The sequence below is a fragment of the Brassica rapa genome, chromosome A10, assembly GCF_000309985.2.
Source record: "Brassica rapa cultivar Chiifu-401-42 chromosome A10, CAAS_Brap_v3.01, whole genome shotgun sequence".
In the NCBI taxonomy this organism is placed as follows: Eukaryota; Viridiplantae; Streptophyta; class Magnoliopsida; order Brassicales; family Brassicaceae; genus Brassica; species Brassica rapa.
In genome coordinates, this window is record NC_024804.2 from 13,213,837 (window position 1) to 13,229,414 (window position 15,578).

The window sequence follows — 15,578 nt, forward strand, 5'->3', positions numbered from 1 at the left end:
ACATTTTTGGATTTTGTAATATTTAAAATAGTTATTATATAATTATATTCGAACACAATTCATCAAGTAGAGTATAAAACTATTATAATTATCTTATATAAAATTTCGTTCATTGTATTTTATAGTTTATAAATATTAAAAGTAATAAATAAAACATTATTCATCTTTCTATAATTTAGAGAATTAGTTTCCATAAATTGTTATTTGTAATATTCGTTAGATTATATGGCAAGTGATGTTAAATGATTTTAAACTTATCTTAAATTTTTAGATCTAAATTAAATAAATAAAAATTAAAAACAATCCACCAATCAAATTATAACAATTTCTTGAAACTTCACCTATGAACCCCAATCTGCGATAGATCAGTCCACGAGATTCACAAAAAAAATCTAAATCCCTTACAGGTTGGATTACTTAAACGTAGATTTGTCCATTTGACATATATGCACCATGTTGGTAAGTTGACCACGATTATTGGTGGAACTAATATCCGGTCTAATAAAAAAAGGGTAGCTGGTTCGATTATTAATTTTCTAGGTTGTTTGACTACTTTGAAATATTTTAGCTTATTTGCAATTTAATATACTAACTTATTTTATGTTATGCCTCTCTCTTTTTGTTTTGTCTTTTGCGTATTTAATTTGATAATTACTACTATGATTTGATAATAATAAATAGTAGTAATTCATTAATCATTTTTTTGCCAGACGTTATAATCTCATTCAATCTAGCCTGCATATATAGTCCAATTATAATGAAATCAATCTTGTTGATTGACTGATACACACACTTCAAAAAATGACTCAAGTCATGGGACAAACCTTGGCAGCTTCCATTTCAATGCTGGCAGTATCAAGACCATCCAACATGGAAGAGTCCTTGTTAACCAAAGAAACCTTGAGAAGCAAGAAAGATAAAAAGATATTATTAGTAAACACATGATGACATTGCAAATTAAGCACCAGTAAAAAAAATGATATAAGATAGTATTACTAAATGATACTATGTAATACTTTCTCCGGACTATATTCAACAAAAAAAGAGAAAGTACTAAAGAACCTTTTCAAGAACTGCTTTAACTTGGCGAAACTTCTCAGCATGTTCAAGGTCTTCTGGATCACTATCACTATCACGACCTGGTCTACATATAAAAAAGGAAGACCATATTGCCGTTACCAATATTCAACACATGGAAAAGATAGACCAGACATGCTTTTTGGAGACAATGCACAAAGAGTTGAGTTCAGGGTTCTACCTTGTACGGGGAACTAACATTCTTGTTGCATCTAATAGGTCTTGCAACTGGACTGCACATTTTAGTTTTGTCTGCAAAAAAAATATATATATATATAAAATGAATCAAGGCTCTGATAAAAGATGGATGACAAAAAAGCTGGAGCCTCTCGCATCTCAGCTCTTGACTTTCCACCATTGTACTTCAGCATCAGGTTTAACAGTTTCTCTTCTGTAATATTTAGTTTCATCTTCTGTTTTGGAGTTCGATCGCCACTGTCATGTAATAACAAAATTTTAACAAATAGAAGTATAGAGGAGATAAAGGTGATTTATATACTAAGAAAACATACTGTCGAATAACAGCAATGACACAACGTAGCTCTTCTGAGTGCCCATTGCCTTGGCGGGTTAGTCCTTTATTAGGCTGTACAGGTTTATTGAACTTCCAAGGCAAAGTGGGTAGCAGAGTCGATGAAAAATGAGGAGCCTTTGCGTATAAACACATTTTTCTTAGCACACAAGCAGCATCGTCGTAGTACCTTAATAGTATGAGAGGAAAGATTTGTGAATAATACTTTAAAGAATGAAAAGAGAATGTTTGTATTTTAAGACGTTGGGTGTCTCATATATATATACAGTCGATTTATTTATCATATTAATGATGTACAATATTTTGCATAATAAATAATGAAATCGTTTAAAGAAAGATATTAAATGCGTATTGTCAAAAAATGATTTGCATATGATATGATTTTAACTTGCACAAGTAATCCATATTAGATAGGTAAGTTATTAAAAACAAACAACCTAATTAGAAACATTAAAACATTTTGTAAGCAATGTAATAAATATGATATCAACATGCGCAAGGTTACCGTTTGAATAATAAGGAAAGTTTTTAATATTTGTCTTAATTCTAAATCTAGCCCAATGGTAAACTAAATCGATAATATTTAATATTTTTAACTTGCGCAAGTAATCCATATTGTGAATAAGTGATTTGCATATTTAATGATTTCAACTTGCGCAAGTAATCCATATTAGAAAGGTAAGTTATTAATAAACAAATTTTGTCAATAAGTTACTTGCAAATTTAATTATTTCAACTTGCGCAAGTAATCCATATTAGAAATGTAAGTTATTAAAAACAAACAACCTAATTAGTAGGGGTGGGCACTTTACCCGATATCCGAAGTGGCACCCGAACCCGATCCGAAAATACATGTCAAGTTTTTTATTTCAAAAATTAACAAAGAGTTACATCCAAAATTTTATAAAAAATAACTAAATTAATGCATTTTTAGTTTTAAAATGTTATGTCCAAATCTATTAACCATTCAATCTATTAAAAATAAAAAAAATTAGTTAACTGAAAGTTATATTTTTAAATATAAGAAACTTGAGAAATGAAAATTTTAATTTTTTTTTCAAAATCTAAATATCCGAACCCGATCCAAAATAACCGAGACCGAACTAAAAATACCCGAACCCGACCCGAAGTACAGAAATACCCTAACGGGTTCTACACCTCCATACCGAAATACTCAAAATCCGATATATCCGATCCAAACCCGAACGGGTACCCAAACGCCCACCTCTACTAATTAGAAACATTAAAATATTTTCTAAGCAAATGTAATTAATATGATATCAACATGCACAAGTTTACTGTTTGAATAATAAGGAAAATTTTTAATATTTGTCTTAGTTCTAAATCTTGCCCAATGCTACACTAAATCGATAATTATTATCCCCTATCTATATATGGGCTTAACGAAATCGACAATAGTTTTGGGCTTCTCTACATAAGCGATTGATTAAAATAAATGAAAAATAAAATTCAGAAAAATTGACCAATAGAATTATAACAATTTTTCTGAGAAGCTCTATATTAATGACATGTAAGCAGAAATCAATAAAGTGACTTCTCTTTTAATGTATAGGAGGATTATTATTTAAATTTTATAAAATAAGTAGAAATAAAGATCAAGATAGAATTTCAAATATTTTGCTCCATAATTGTAAGTAATTTTTGTTTAATTGTAAATAACCGTTCAAAACTATAATAACTATTAGATTTGCATTTATTCTGCATGATATATTTGATCTTCACCGCATAAAATGTTTTTAACATTTAAAACTTCGGTGTTATCTATTAAATCTAGAGATTGTTTATTGTTAAGCCATTATTATTTGGTAAATCAGATAAACTATCGTTTTTTATACCAACATTATAGAAAATATTATAAGAAACAAGAAGATGACTAATCAAAAAAGATACAAATAGAGTACTGTAAAAAGGTGTTGATCACAATAGCAAACATTATAGTCTCAAAAATAGTCAACTTTATATTAAATATTAGTCAAAAATAATAAAATATATAATATTAATAAATTTCATTTTAAATATAATTTAACTTTTAAAAAATTTATCATTGCACATGGTGCATAAAAACACATAGTATTATTTGAATTTCAAAAACTATCTGATGCACTAACTTTTTGTTACAAATCAAATTTAAGGAACTGGGCAAGAGATTGAGAAGAGGGGTGTGGAGAGGTACAAAGAGTCTTCACTTGATGAGTTATAATAGAGCATTGAAGTGCCATTGTTGTAGTCGTAGGAGTTACACCGGTGAAGTTGGGTAGACTAACAGATTTGGAGTCGCTGGAGACGTCTGAGGCAAGTAGGCTAAAGAATAGGAAGCTATAAGTTATACAATGGGCTGGCTATTTTGATGGGTTTGGATGGTTTGAGACCCATCATCTAAACATTCGCGATGACGTGGTAGTTTGATTGGTAGAGAATATTTTATCCTATGTGGCATTCCTAAGAAACCTTAAAATTAGCTCCTTTTATATAGTAGGATCAGATCGATTATCAATCGACCAGTAATATCTTTTTATTTCTTAATTTCTGTGGTGGGCTTTGCCAATGCGATATTTCTGAGATCTAGACATAAAAATGATTTTTTTTTTTTTGAACTTGACATAAAAATGATGTGAAATAAAATTATTACGAAATAATGAGATTAGATCTCTTTTACGTGCTAAAATGAGATTAGATCTCTTTTACGTTTGCTTAGAATTATAACGCGAGATCTCTTTTACGTTTGCTTAAAACATGCTACAAAACAAATGAGATTAGATCTCTTTTACGTTTGCTTAGAATTATAACGCGAGGTTGCGTATCCATGTCGCCTAATACAAGTCATTAATGAGAGTACATGCTCGTGACTGATCTTAAACTTTCTGTTTTGTAATGTTTTGTACTTATTCGGTAAGCAATTCAATCTGCTTTTTGAATGCTTATATTTTAATGGTCTCATAGCTATGTGGAACTCGTAATAACCTTGGAATTATATATCATCAAAATCACATTTAGTCAAGAGACTAGGAACATAATCCAAACAAAATTTAGCCATGAGCAAATTTATATTACTTTCTTCGTTTTCGAAAGAAAGATTTTATAAAGCATTCCAGTGGTGGACCAACAGAGGAAGATGAGGTTGCACCTGACACCCCTTAAATCTCAATACATATAAGTTTGGTTGATAAAATGTTAAAGAATCGGTAGTTCTGCTGGTAAAATGCTCCCACTGACCCCCTTAAACCAAGGTTCAAAACTCATTGGTGACACTTTTTATTTATATTTTTCATTTTAATTGTAAATTTGACCCAGGTAAAATTAATCTTTGGGTCCACTGAAGCATTCACGCATATTAAAAACATAATGAATGTTTATAATTAAATTTATTGTATATTTTAAAATACATTTTTAATAACTATCGACTAATAGTATTTAAAAATTCAAATATTTTGATTAATATTTTTAAAAAGTGTAAATTTTGATTATTAATTACTAAAGTATTTTTAATTGTATTTCCTCGATAAATCACAGTATTTGCTTTGGTGCGGAGTAAACCTTCAACGGTTGGAAATATTCATTGTATTTCCTCGATAAATCACATAGTTCCAAAAAGAATCGAATGAATATTTATTAATAAAAAAGATAATTTGATACAATAATTAAACATATTTGTACACGTAAAGCAAAAAGGAGACACGATACGATCATTCACTCATTCATCACTCCGACACTTTTTTAAAACATATGAATAAGTGTCACCTAGTATTTTTTGTTTGTTAAATAACAAGTGTCATTATACAATTTTAATATAATTTATAATCAATTTCAGTTAAATATTAAATAATTATAAAATGCATTGATTTTATAAATAAATTTATTTATTTCAGACACTATTGATTAACTAGTTGTAATTAATGAAAATATAAATACGTGTCAATCATTTTTTAATATACGAGAAAGGTGTCTAAATGAGATTCTCATTCAGTGGCTACGTCCTCTCCAAGATTTATCCATAGTCGTCGATACTTAAACCCCACACATATCACGAGATTTTCCATTGTCGACACTTAAATCTCCACACATATCATTCAATGGCTAGGTTCACATTTAATGGTCCGGCTATGGTTGAGGCACTCCCTGAGCCTCTGCTTCTAAGAGCATCATTATTGCAAGTCTTTGTGCTTAGGTCCTTAATACACATATATATATATATGTATATATTATATATGCGTATATAATATATACATATACATATATATGTATTAAGGACCTAAGCACAAGGATTTGCAATAATGATGTTCTAAAGTAAAGATTCGAAAGGTAATTTCCTATATCTTCAGGGGTTTATCTGGCATTAAACGTATTTTCTCCCAAACCGAACCGGTTTATCTCGTAGAACTCGGTACAAACCAGCATGAGTGTCTGACTCAACAAGATTTTAGTCTGGTCCCTAAGTTTCGGGTCGGGTATCACCCACGATATTTGTTTCCGGTACGCCGCCTCTAACTCCTCGTTGAAGCTAGCGAACAACTCTTTAGCTATCTCCGGCTTAATCTTCTCTGCCGGATTCTCCGGTAACGACGTCAGCACTTTCCCCCACGCGAGCTTCTCGAACTTCTCCGCGTACTGATTCACATTCGCCTCGTGCTTTCACCACCCAATATTCAAGCTGAGTAAATGAAAAAAGAAAAATGAAAGGACCCATAGATATCCCATGGGCTTGATACATCCTGTTTTATTTGCTTCGTTTGTTCATCTTTTCTTCCCGCTTTACGGAGACAATATAAGCCAGAAGGAGGTAAAGTCGTAAAGAGAAACGAAAAAGATAACAACTAAAAGAAACCAAGTGAAAACACACAGCAGTAAGAATTCACAAGTGAAGTGTCACATTTCAATATTTCATGATCTCCATTCCTAATAAATTTTCTTTATTTTGTTATCAAGGGAGTTCCAGATGGAATCTCAATTAATTTTCCAAAATCAACAGAAATCCAAGTTTTCGTCACTATTTTAAATTAACTGCATTACCTAGAAACATAAATCAAGCACTTGTTGTCAATTGAAATAATTGAAAGCTACTTCTACTAGTAGAATTTTCGCATATAGTAAGTGTTCTGAATTCTGAAATTAATACTTCGCTTTATTTTGTTACTAATTTGTGCGCACTGACGACTGACGTTGATACTTGGCTAGAGTCCTTTCGATGTTATTAGGAAAGTCTTGGGGTGAACCACTTTTTGTTTGTTAGAAATTAGGATATATTTTACCACTAGTTTTCTAAACTTAGTTGATCATAAAAGGATCAAGATTATGTTAAAATTAAATATATTCGAAACGTGTAAGATATTTGAACAAACTGATAATTTTTTTTTTTTTAACAAACTGATAATGTAAATCACGTACTACTAAGTTTCCAGTAGTATTAGATCACCCTCATTAAAAAAATAGAGAATTCTCAGTAGAATTCTAAATAATTTATTACACACTATATATATTAATATGTATATATATGCATGGATTCATAATTTATTTAGAACTTGGTTGTTAACTCTGCAATAAACATGTTCAGAGCGTATCCAAACTTTTAGGCACTAAATCAAATGATCGGTTTTCATAAACCATTTTACAAGGAAATATTTATCAAACATCAATAGGCTAGCAATCAACCAGTGATGTCTTTTACTTTCTTTAGTTGTGGTGGGGTTGCCGGTTTGTCTTTCTGCGGTCTAGAATAGACATAAGCTTCTTTGTGAAATAAAGCTATAGAAAGTACCGTAATTAACGCCGACGCAGATTATATTTGAGTTGATTACATATTAAGACACAATTTGTCTTTCTTTTACATAAGAAGACACATTACACATGTGACACACTTTCTAATGGGTCCAAGAGGTTGGTTTGACAAAACAGTCCTTGTGAGAAACAAGATTGAATGTTGCTTCGTTGGAAGGAATATGTCTTGTTTCTAATTACCTTTGCTTTTAGACATTACTTTACTTAGGTTTTTATTTTTTTTATTATTCATTCAACCTTTTGTTTTTAGTGTTTTTTCTCATTTTTCAGATATATAAAACAAAAACAGTTGTTACAATAAATTGTAATTTTTTTTCTCCACATTTTAACATCCATTTTCATATATGTATTTTATATATTTTAACGATTATATAAATCACTTGAATATAAAAAATGTGGATGTGGATATCAAGATGTGGACAAACTTCTCTCTTTTGATACAACAAAACGTGGACATGGATTCGTGTAACTAAAACCTCACCAAAAAAAAAAAAAAAAGATTTTGGACGTGGACTCATGTTAACAAGATGATTCTTGTGAACAAAAGAATATATGGAGTTGTGGACATGTAGTCATGTGGACAAAGACTCATGTGGATAAAAGAAGAAAAACGTAAACATAATAGACTCATGTTAACAAAAGAATAAAAATGTGGACATGGACTCATCATATTAACAAGGAACCATGTTACCAAAATCTCAACAAAACACTCACCACAAGTTATGGATTATATCACCAAACTCGATGGCTTGTTGGAAAAATAATAATATGAGGGGATTGAGCCGGGATTTCGGTTTGTAATTTAGGCGCACGATGGGTAAACTAGGTTAATCAAAGATATTCTATCAAAGAAAGAGTTATATCATCAATATTCATTAAATACAAAGCAAAAAATAGTACAAGAAACATCTAACAAGTGAGATTGACATGAACTAAAAATCATATTGTTACCCTGGCAATAGTTTGGAGTTCCCTAGCAGTCATATCAAGAGCAGCCGCATACCCTTAAAACCAAACAAATGATGGAGGTACAAATCTATGGCATGAATTATCTCAACAAAATACTCTTTTTCATCACAGATCTCTTGAGGCTGTTTCAGAGAGTTTTCATCAAAAGCTCTTGTTGTTCCAGGGGGATTGTTTCCACAAAATTGTGTTCCTCCCTGCAATCTGGAAAAATATTTATCTCGCTTCTAGTTGCTTCAGTGGCACGATAGTGAGAGCCACATCTACCACACTATCAAGAGTCGAACTGTTTTCAACATCAGAAACATGTTGGGTGGCCTCCTCGTTCACACTAGACTCGCATTAAACAGTCTGACTTTGATCCATATCACCAAGCTGATCACTGAAAGAACTCATGGCTCTCGTGTCTGCTACCTTCATTTGATAAATCTACCATGCCAAAGGCATTAATTTGTCCGACGATCAAATATAGTTGACTAGTTCCAACAAAATCTGGAAAGAGGTTAAATCACGGTGGATTTGAAATGTCCGGTGAGTTTTAAGGGTTCTCGAGGCAGTGAAACTGTATCTGAATCCCAAGTTCATCCACTCTCTGAAACTCCACCGCAACTACCCTGAGCTCAGCCACGACGGATCCCAAGCTCAGCCACGGCGAATCCCGAACTCATCCACGATTGAACTCATCCACAATCGAACTCATCCACGATCGATTTCACTACGAGCTATGGTCTTATCATCACATATCGATCCTCTCTTGAATTTTGTTTTTGAACTCTCATCAGGAAAATCCGTCTACCACTCGGAAGAGATCCCATTGCTCGCCGTCTTCGCCGCAAGTGGAGACGAAGATATTGAAGTAGCCACCATTAACCTTCTTCACGAACTCGGAGTCGCACTTGATGAGAAACAGAGCAAACCTCTTCTTCTTCTGCTGCTCCACCATGCTTGATTCTCAGAGATCACATAAAAAGATGTTAACTTTGAGCAGAAGATGAATGCTATGTATTTTCTTATCTTCAAATCTCATGTCCACATAATCTACTGTAACCATAAGAAAGAAAATAAGATCATTGTTTAATTGAAACATAAAAATCAAAAAAAAATGTAAGAAAAAAAACTCACCTTGTAGCCCAGAAGAAGAAAAAGAAGAAGATAAATGGGTTTTGGGCTTCGAGACAAAGAAAGAAACCAGTTCTTCATTGTCTTCAAAACGAGAACTAAGAGCAATTAAGTTTGATTAGGGTTTCTGGATTTGGGAAAGTGAATTTGAGATATGAGATAAGAGAAAGGTTAAGTTTTTGGTTTGTCGTAGCATAGTTTTTAAGCAAAAATATATTAGTTATTTAGCTAGGATAAAATATAAATATATAGTTGGGGAACATGAACTGAGAACAGGTTCAGTTCCGTTCCGTTTTTTTTAAGTTAGGGTCATTCATGTCTTTTCGATGTGTAGAAGTGTCCCTCAAATGCTATGTGCTTTGAAGTGTAATTACAAAGTGCAAAAGTGTCCCACAATGTAAAAAATTCATTATATTTTAAACATATGCCATATAACAAGGAGATTAGATCTCTTTACGTTTGTTTAGAATTGTAACGTGAGGTTACGTATCCCAAAAGTCGCCTAATAAAATTCATTCATTAATGAGTGCATATGATAAGATAGCGATCGTTCTCAACCAGAGCCGTGCCCACCATGTCTTAAAAAAGGCTTTTGCCTCGGGCCCCCAAATAAATATAATCTTTTTGGGGGCCCAAATTACAAAATGTTTGTTATGGTGTAGTGGTAAATTGAAGTGTATGTGTGAGGAAGGGCCCCTAGTTCAATTCTCTCCTCATTAAATCTATTTTCTTTTAAGATTTTGCCTTAGGTCTCATCTAACATAAGCAAGTTACTGTTCTCAACCAATCTGGTTTGTTAAAAATGTATAGTAGTAGTACTTCTTAGTATCTTGTATTCGTTATGCAATTGAATTTGCCTTTGAATTTTGTTTTTATACTCTCTTTTATTGTCTCGTAACTATGTAATGTAATGTAATCAACTTTGGAGTTACATAACACCAGAACCACATTTAGACAAAAGACTCAGGAACTAGTTTCAAACTAATACTAGCCATGAGTGATAGCTACTTATAATTTGTCTTTTACGGTCGTATGTCTTTGGTGCTAATTCAATAAATATCGTATTTTCCTTCTCTCGTTGATTTTTTTTTTTTTTTGGACAAATCCTTCTCTCGTTGATAAGTCGCAAAGTTACAAAAAGAATCGAATGAATATTTATTAATAAAAAGGAGAATTCGATCAATAATTTAACATATCTGTACAATGCAACAGCAAAAGGAGATACGATACGATCATCCATTCATCCATCACTGTACCCACTTTAACCACACACCACCCAAAATAAATAAATATCGCTAATACTATTAAGTAAAATATCACGAGATTCTCATTCAATGGCTACGTCCTCCCCGAGATTTACCCGTTGTCGTCGAACCGGTTCCGGATCCAGATCCGGTTGTCGTCGAGGAACTCCCCGAGCCTCTGCTTCCAAAGTACAGATCCGAGAGGTAATTTCCTATATCTTCAGGGGTATATCTGACATTAAACGCATCTCCTCCCAAACCGAACCGGTTTACCTCGTAAAACTCGGTGCAAACCAGCATGAGTTTCTGACTCAGCGAGATTTTAATCCGATCCCTAAGGTTCGGGTCGGGTATGACCCACGATATCTGTTTCCGGTACGCCGCCTCGAACTCGTCGTTGAACCTAGCGAACAGCGCTCTAGCCTCCTCCGGCGTAATCTCCTCCGCGGGATTCTCCGGTAACGACGTCAGCACTTTCCCCCACGCGAGCTTCTCGAACTTCTCCGCGTACTGATTCACCTTCCCCTCGTGCCTCACCACCCAGTCGTCTCCGAGGAGGAGCCTCAGGTTAGAGGAACGGACCTTAACGACGACGTATTGGAGATTGTTCGCGAGGAAGAGGTAAGATAGTGCCACGTCTTTATACGGCTGAGCTTTACCGTCGATTTTGCAAAGAGTCAGAAGAATCACCCACGCGATTCGTTTGGACACCGGAGACGAGTACAAATCCTCCGGATGAGCATCGTCTCCGCCGCCGCTGATGAACAAAGACTCCGGCAAGGGAGACGGCACGGTGAGCTGCCAGTTCTCGAAGATGACGGAGATAGACTCGTCGTAATCCGCGAGGAAGGAGAGGTAGTTCATGACGTAACGAGTGAGCGGGTGAACGCCGCCGCCGACGATCAGCGTTTTCGACGCTTCTTTCTGAATCGCGGTCTCGAAATCACTCATCATGAACCTAACCGCATCGCCGAGTTTGGCTAACGAGTTGATCACCTGAGACCTAACTGCCGCGGCCGAGTCGAAGTAGAATATCGACTCGATCTCCACGAAGAGGTTCGCGAGCGACTCGTACATGTCGAGGAACCGGAACATTTTCTCCGGCGATAGTTTCTTGATCTTCGCGGCGTGTTCCGGGAAGGAGAAGAGCGTTAAGGCTCCCTCTTGTGTGATATCGGTGAAAGAAGCTTCGACTATGTTAGTGGAGGATGAGAACACGTGGTCGGCGAGGATCCTCTCCCCGAAGAAGAGTTTCCTAACGGCTAGCTTCGCAGCTTGTAGCCACGACTTGATCTTGGGCTCGAGAATCTCCCAATCCATCTTCTGAATCTGATGCAGAGTCAATCTCTCCACCGATAAGCTGTGAAGCGTCTCGTCGACGATGGATCTCCGCACGGTTTTGTAGACTTTAACGCATTCTTTAGCGTATCCCGTGGAGATCATACAGTCCGCGATCATCTTGAGATCGTCCATGGCGTCGGAATCTCCGCCGGAGAATCTATGCTCGTCGGCGGCGGCGGGGTTTTCCTCGTACGAGCCGCCGCCTTCGTCTTCAGAGTCGGAGATGCTAGTCACCGTCGAGGTGCTGAATCTTCTCGACGATCTGCAAGACCGTAGAGAGACGGATTCAGGGTGTAGGTACTGTTTGTTCTCCTTCAAGACTCGGTGGAACTCAGATTCGAGGAGGTTCATCGCGGACTGCATGAGGTTCTGCGCGTAGATGAGCTTCTCCGAGGAGGGGTTGACGGCGACCAGGCGGTGCATGGTGCTGTGCAAATGCCTGACGACTTCAACGAACTCCTCTGCTTCGCTGCGACTGTTGGTGGAGAAGAGGAACTCGTCGGAGGAGGAAGTCCATTTGGAGATGACGGTGGTGATGTCGCTCATACACTCTTGCACAGCTGTTTCCGCGAGAGATTGGTGAGCTGTTTGTTTCTCCTGTGGAGGTGATGATCGGAACAAGTGTTTCCCCATTTCTCTGAGCTCTGTGTTGTGTGTGTTGTTGCTCTGTTTATTCCCTTTCTCTATTAATTGCGTGAAGAAGATACTTTCTTGTTTTTTGTTACTCCAACAAAGAAATAAAACGTTTGGTTTGTTTGTAATCAAGTGAAGAAGATAAGAAGAGGAAGGTAGAGACAGAGAACTATTTATACAAATAACTTTATAAAAGTATTACTTAATTATATAGATACGGACGGCTGATTCAATGGAAGCAATGGAAGATCGGCATATGTTTGTGTATGTGTACGTATAGATGTATGTGGAGGAGAAATGTTCATTAATTAGTCAAACGCGGTGTCAAATACTACATGACATTTGATAAAGTCAAAGCAAAGAGTTAATTCTGTCTGTTCACCAAGTTATTTATTACATTGCCTGCATCTGCTGTAGCTGTAATTTTTTGTTTTGTAAAGTTACCGTTAACAAAAGGACTACTAGTATTAAATTATCATATTAATTGTAATTTATAAGTATACTATTATTAAATGCAGCCAAAATATCAGAAAATAATTTAAATAAATGTAATGGGTGCGTAATAGTAATGTCAAGAGCTGTACAAATCAGGACGGCAAAAACACACAGTTTTAAATGATATTAATATTAATGTTGGTCCATCAGTTACAGATTGTTTTTTTTTTTTTTTTTTGATAAAATCAGTTACAGATTGTTTCTTGGCAGTTGTTTTGCAAGGTAATTCTTAGTAGTTATACTTATAAGTTATAACAGATCTAATAGAAGACATTTAATTAGAATATGAATTGCAACTGTTAATTAGCTTTCTACCAGTACATCTGTTAATTAGCTTTCGAACAAGACATCTGTTAATTAGCTTTCTTAGGTATACTACAGTTTTGATATTTTGGGAAACGAGATTGCAAGGAAGGTTCACTTCTGTAGCTTTTCAATGTTGAAAGTGTACGCCCTGCCGCCACATAAATGAAATCCACAGTTTTCAAAAGATGTTCAAAGTTCTTAAATTGCCATTATACGACTACTATGTCATACTTTTCTCCATCTATTGCTTATAATTAATAGGAGTTAAGAGAACTCAATACCCAATTTTCCATCAAACCCCATTTACTATAATTTTAATAATCAGATGTCAAATATAAGATTTGAAGTTTTGAACTAATCAAATACTACCAAATTGATCGAAGACTCCTTAATATCTACTACTATTTTGTAAATGAAAAAGAGCTTTATTTTGAAATTAAACTATCTTTAACAATCACACAACAAATATGTAAGGGTGCATCTTATATTTCAAAATTCAGAATTATACAACTTTAACATTTTCATATATGATAGAATTCAAATTCTTATATTGTGTAATTTTTATTATGGTTAGTCATTGTTAATGTTTTAGATCATTTGAATATTTTACAATATCCTTAGTCTAATATGAAATTACGGAGTATTATTCAATAATTTCCGATTTGGAAAAAGGATTTATATGGATCGCAGTGAAATCACTAGTTGGCTTAATTTTTTTTTTCAGAAATGCGTAGATCTAAGTAATTTCATAAAATTATAGAGAATGAGTGTAATCAGCTGCAATCCATTTGACTACAAAAAAATTCAACCGACAATCGAATAATAAGTAAACTACCAAATTCAGGGTGATCTATCTGATCTACATCTGTAACTATATATCTGAAGAATACTTATGCCCCTTATTTTATATTACTGGTTCTGAAGTTAGTGAAGGAAAAAAAATACAATAATTATTTTTATCTTGTCTAGAAATTATAATATAATTCTAAAATAGGAAAAAGACAATGAAAAAGAGAATCTAAAGCTAATTCTAAAAAGTAACACGTGCCTCGAGTGGTGGGAACTTGCCGACGAGGGATGTCCCATGCATTTCAATTTCAACACATTACGTATGGTCCTCATTCCGCATGGCTCCTAGTGATTTGGATTAGACAACACTCGAGAGCCGATCCACTCGCCTTCTTTTTAGAGCACTTAGTTTTGTCTTTGTCCTAAACTCCTAATACAATAATGGAGTATATAACAATAAGATATTGACCTCTGTGACCGTTTGTTTACGGGTCTATCCAAATAACCTGTTAACGTATGGATAGTCATAGTCCATCAAAGACTACTTGGTTCTAAAGAAATATATTCCAATGATTAAAGTTTTAAGTCATTGCTAACGTTAGCAAAATTGTAGAATGTTGGCCCTGTAACCATGACCTGAAAACAGAGTGATCTGTTGTTGTTAAATTTTGATCTTGCACCCATTCTAAATATTGTAAAATTCCTCGCTTACACTAAGATTCACATTTATAAAAAAAACGAGGCAGTCTGATCCCGATGTGGTTAAACGTCCTATACTGCCATACTGGAATTCAAATTAAATTGAATCTTCATCTCCAGAGATTTAAAATAATCGCTAGTAAAACCCGTAGTTCGGATGAAGGAAATTATAGCGTAGAGTCTCGAATCAAATATATTGTTTACTACTTTGCATATAACCCCAACAAGAGTTTAACCAGTTGATCTAAGTTTCATTTAAAAAAATAAAAAAAAATCCTCTAGATAACTTGATAATTCTATCAGCCTTTCATTTAAAAAAAAAGACAATTCTATCAGCCTTAAGCCAATGCTTGAGTCTTTGACCAGCTTGTGGTCAAGGGTGGCTCTGCATTCAGGTCTTTTATATATGTAGGTAAAACCGTCCTTGTATAATAATATGCGCACCGTTTTGACTTTGATTGCGATGAGTTGAACGAAACTACGAACCTTGATTGTATGTTCAACGAATATGAATTATTTTCGAATATATACTTTGGTAGAAGGTGTGAATCATGGACCTTTCGTTTTCACGTCGTCTTATGTTT

The 15,578-nt window shown here is 34.4% G+C and overlaps 1 protein-coding gene and 1 long non-coding RNA gene across 2 annotated transcripts; both read right to left on the reverse strand.

The window, feature by feature from the left end:
- Positions 1-577: 577 nt before the first annotated feature.
- Positions 578-2,100, reverse strand: LOC117128973. The gene is made up of 2 exons (XR_004452499.1): positions 1,590-2,100; positions 578-1,512 (listed from the first exon to the last, which is right to left on the reverse strand). It is a non-coding gene; the product is annotated as an uncharacterized LOC117128973 (long non-coding RNA).
- Positions 2,101-10,618: 8,518 nt separating this feature from the next.
- LOC103845394 (exocyst complex component EXO70H1-like) lies at positions 10,619-13,193 on the reverse strand. The gene has a single exon (XM_009122241.3). It carries the CDS (start codon positions 12,703-12,705, stop codon positions 10,819-10,821), a length of 1,887 nt encoding a protein of 628 aa, XP_009120489.2. The 5' UTR covers positions 12,706-13,193; the 3' UTR covers positions 10,619-10,818.
- Positions 13,194-15,578: the final 2,385 nt, after the last annotated feature.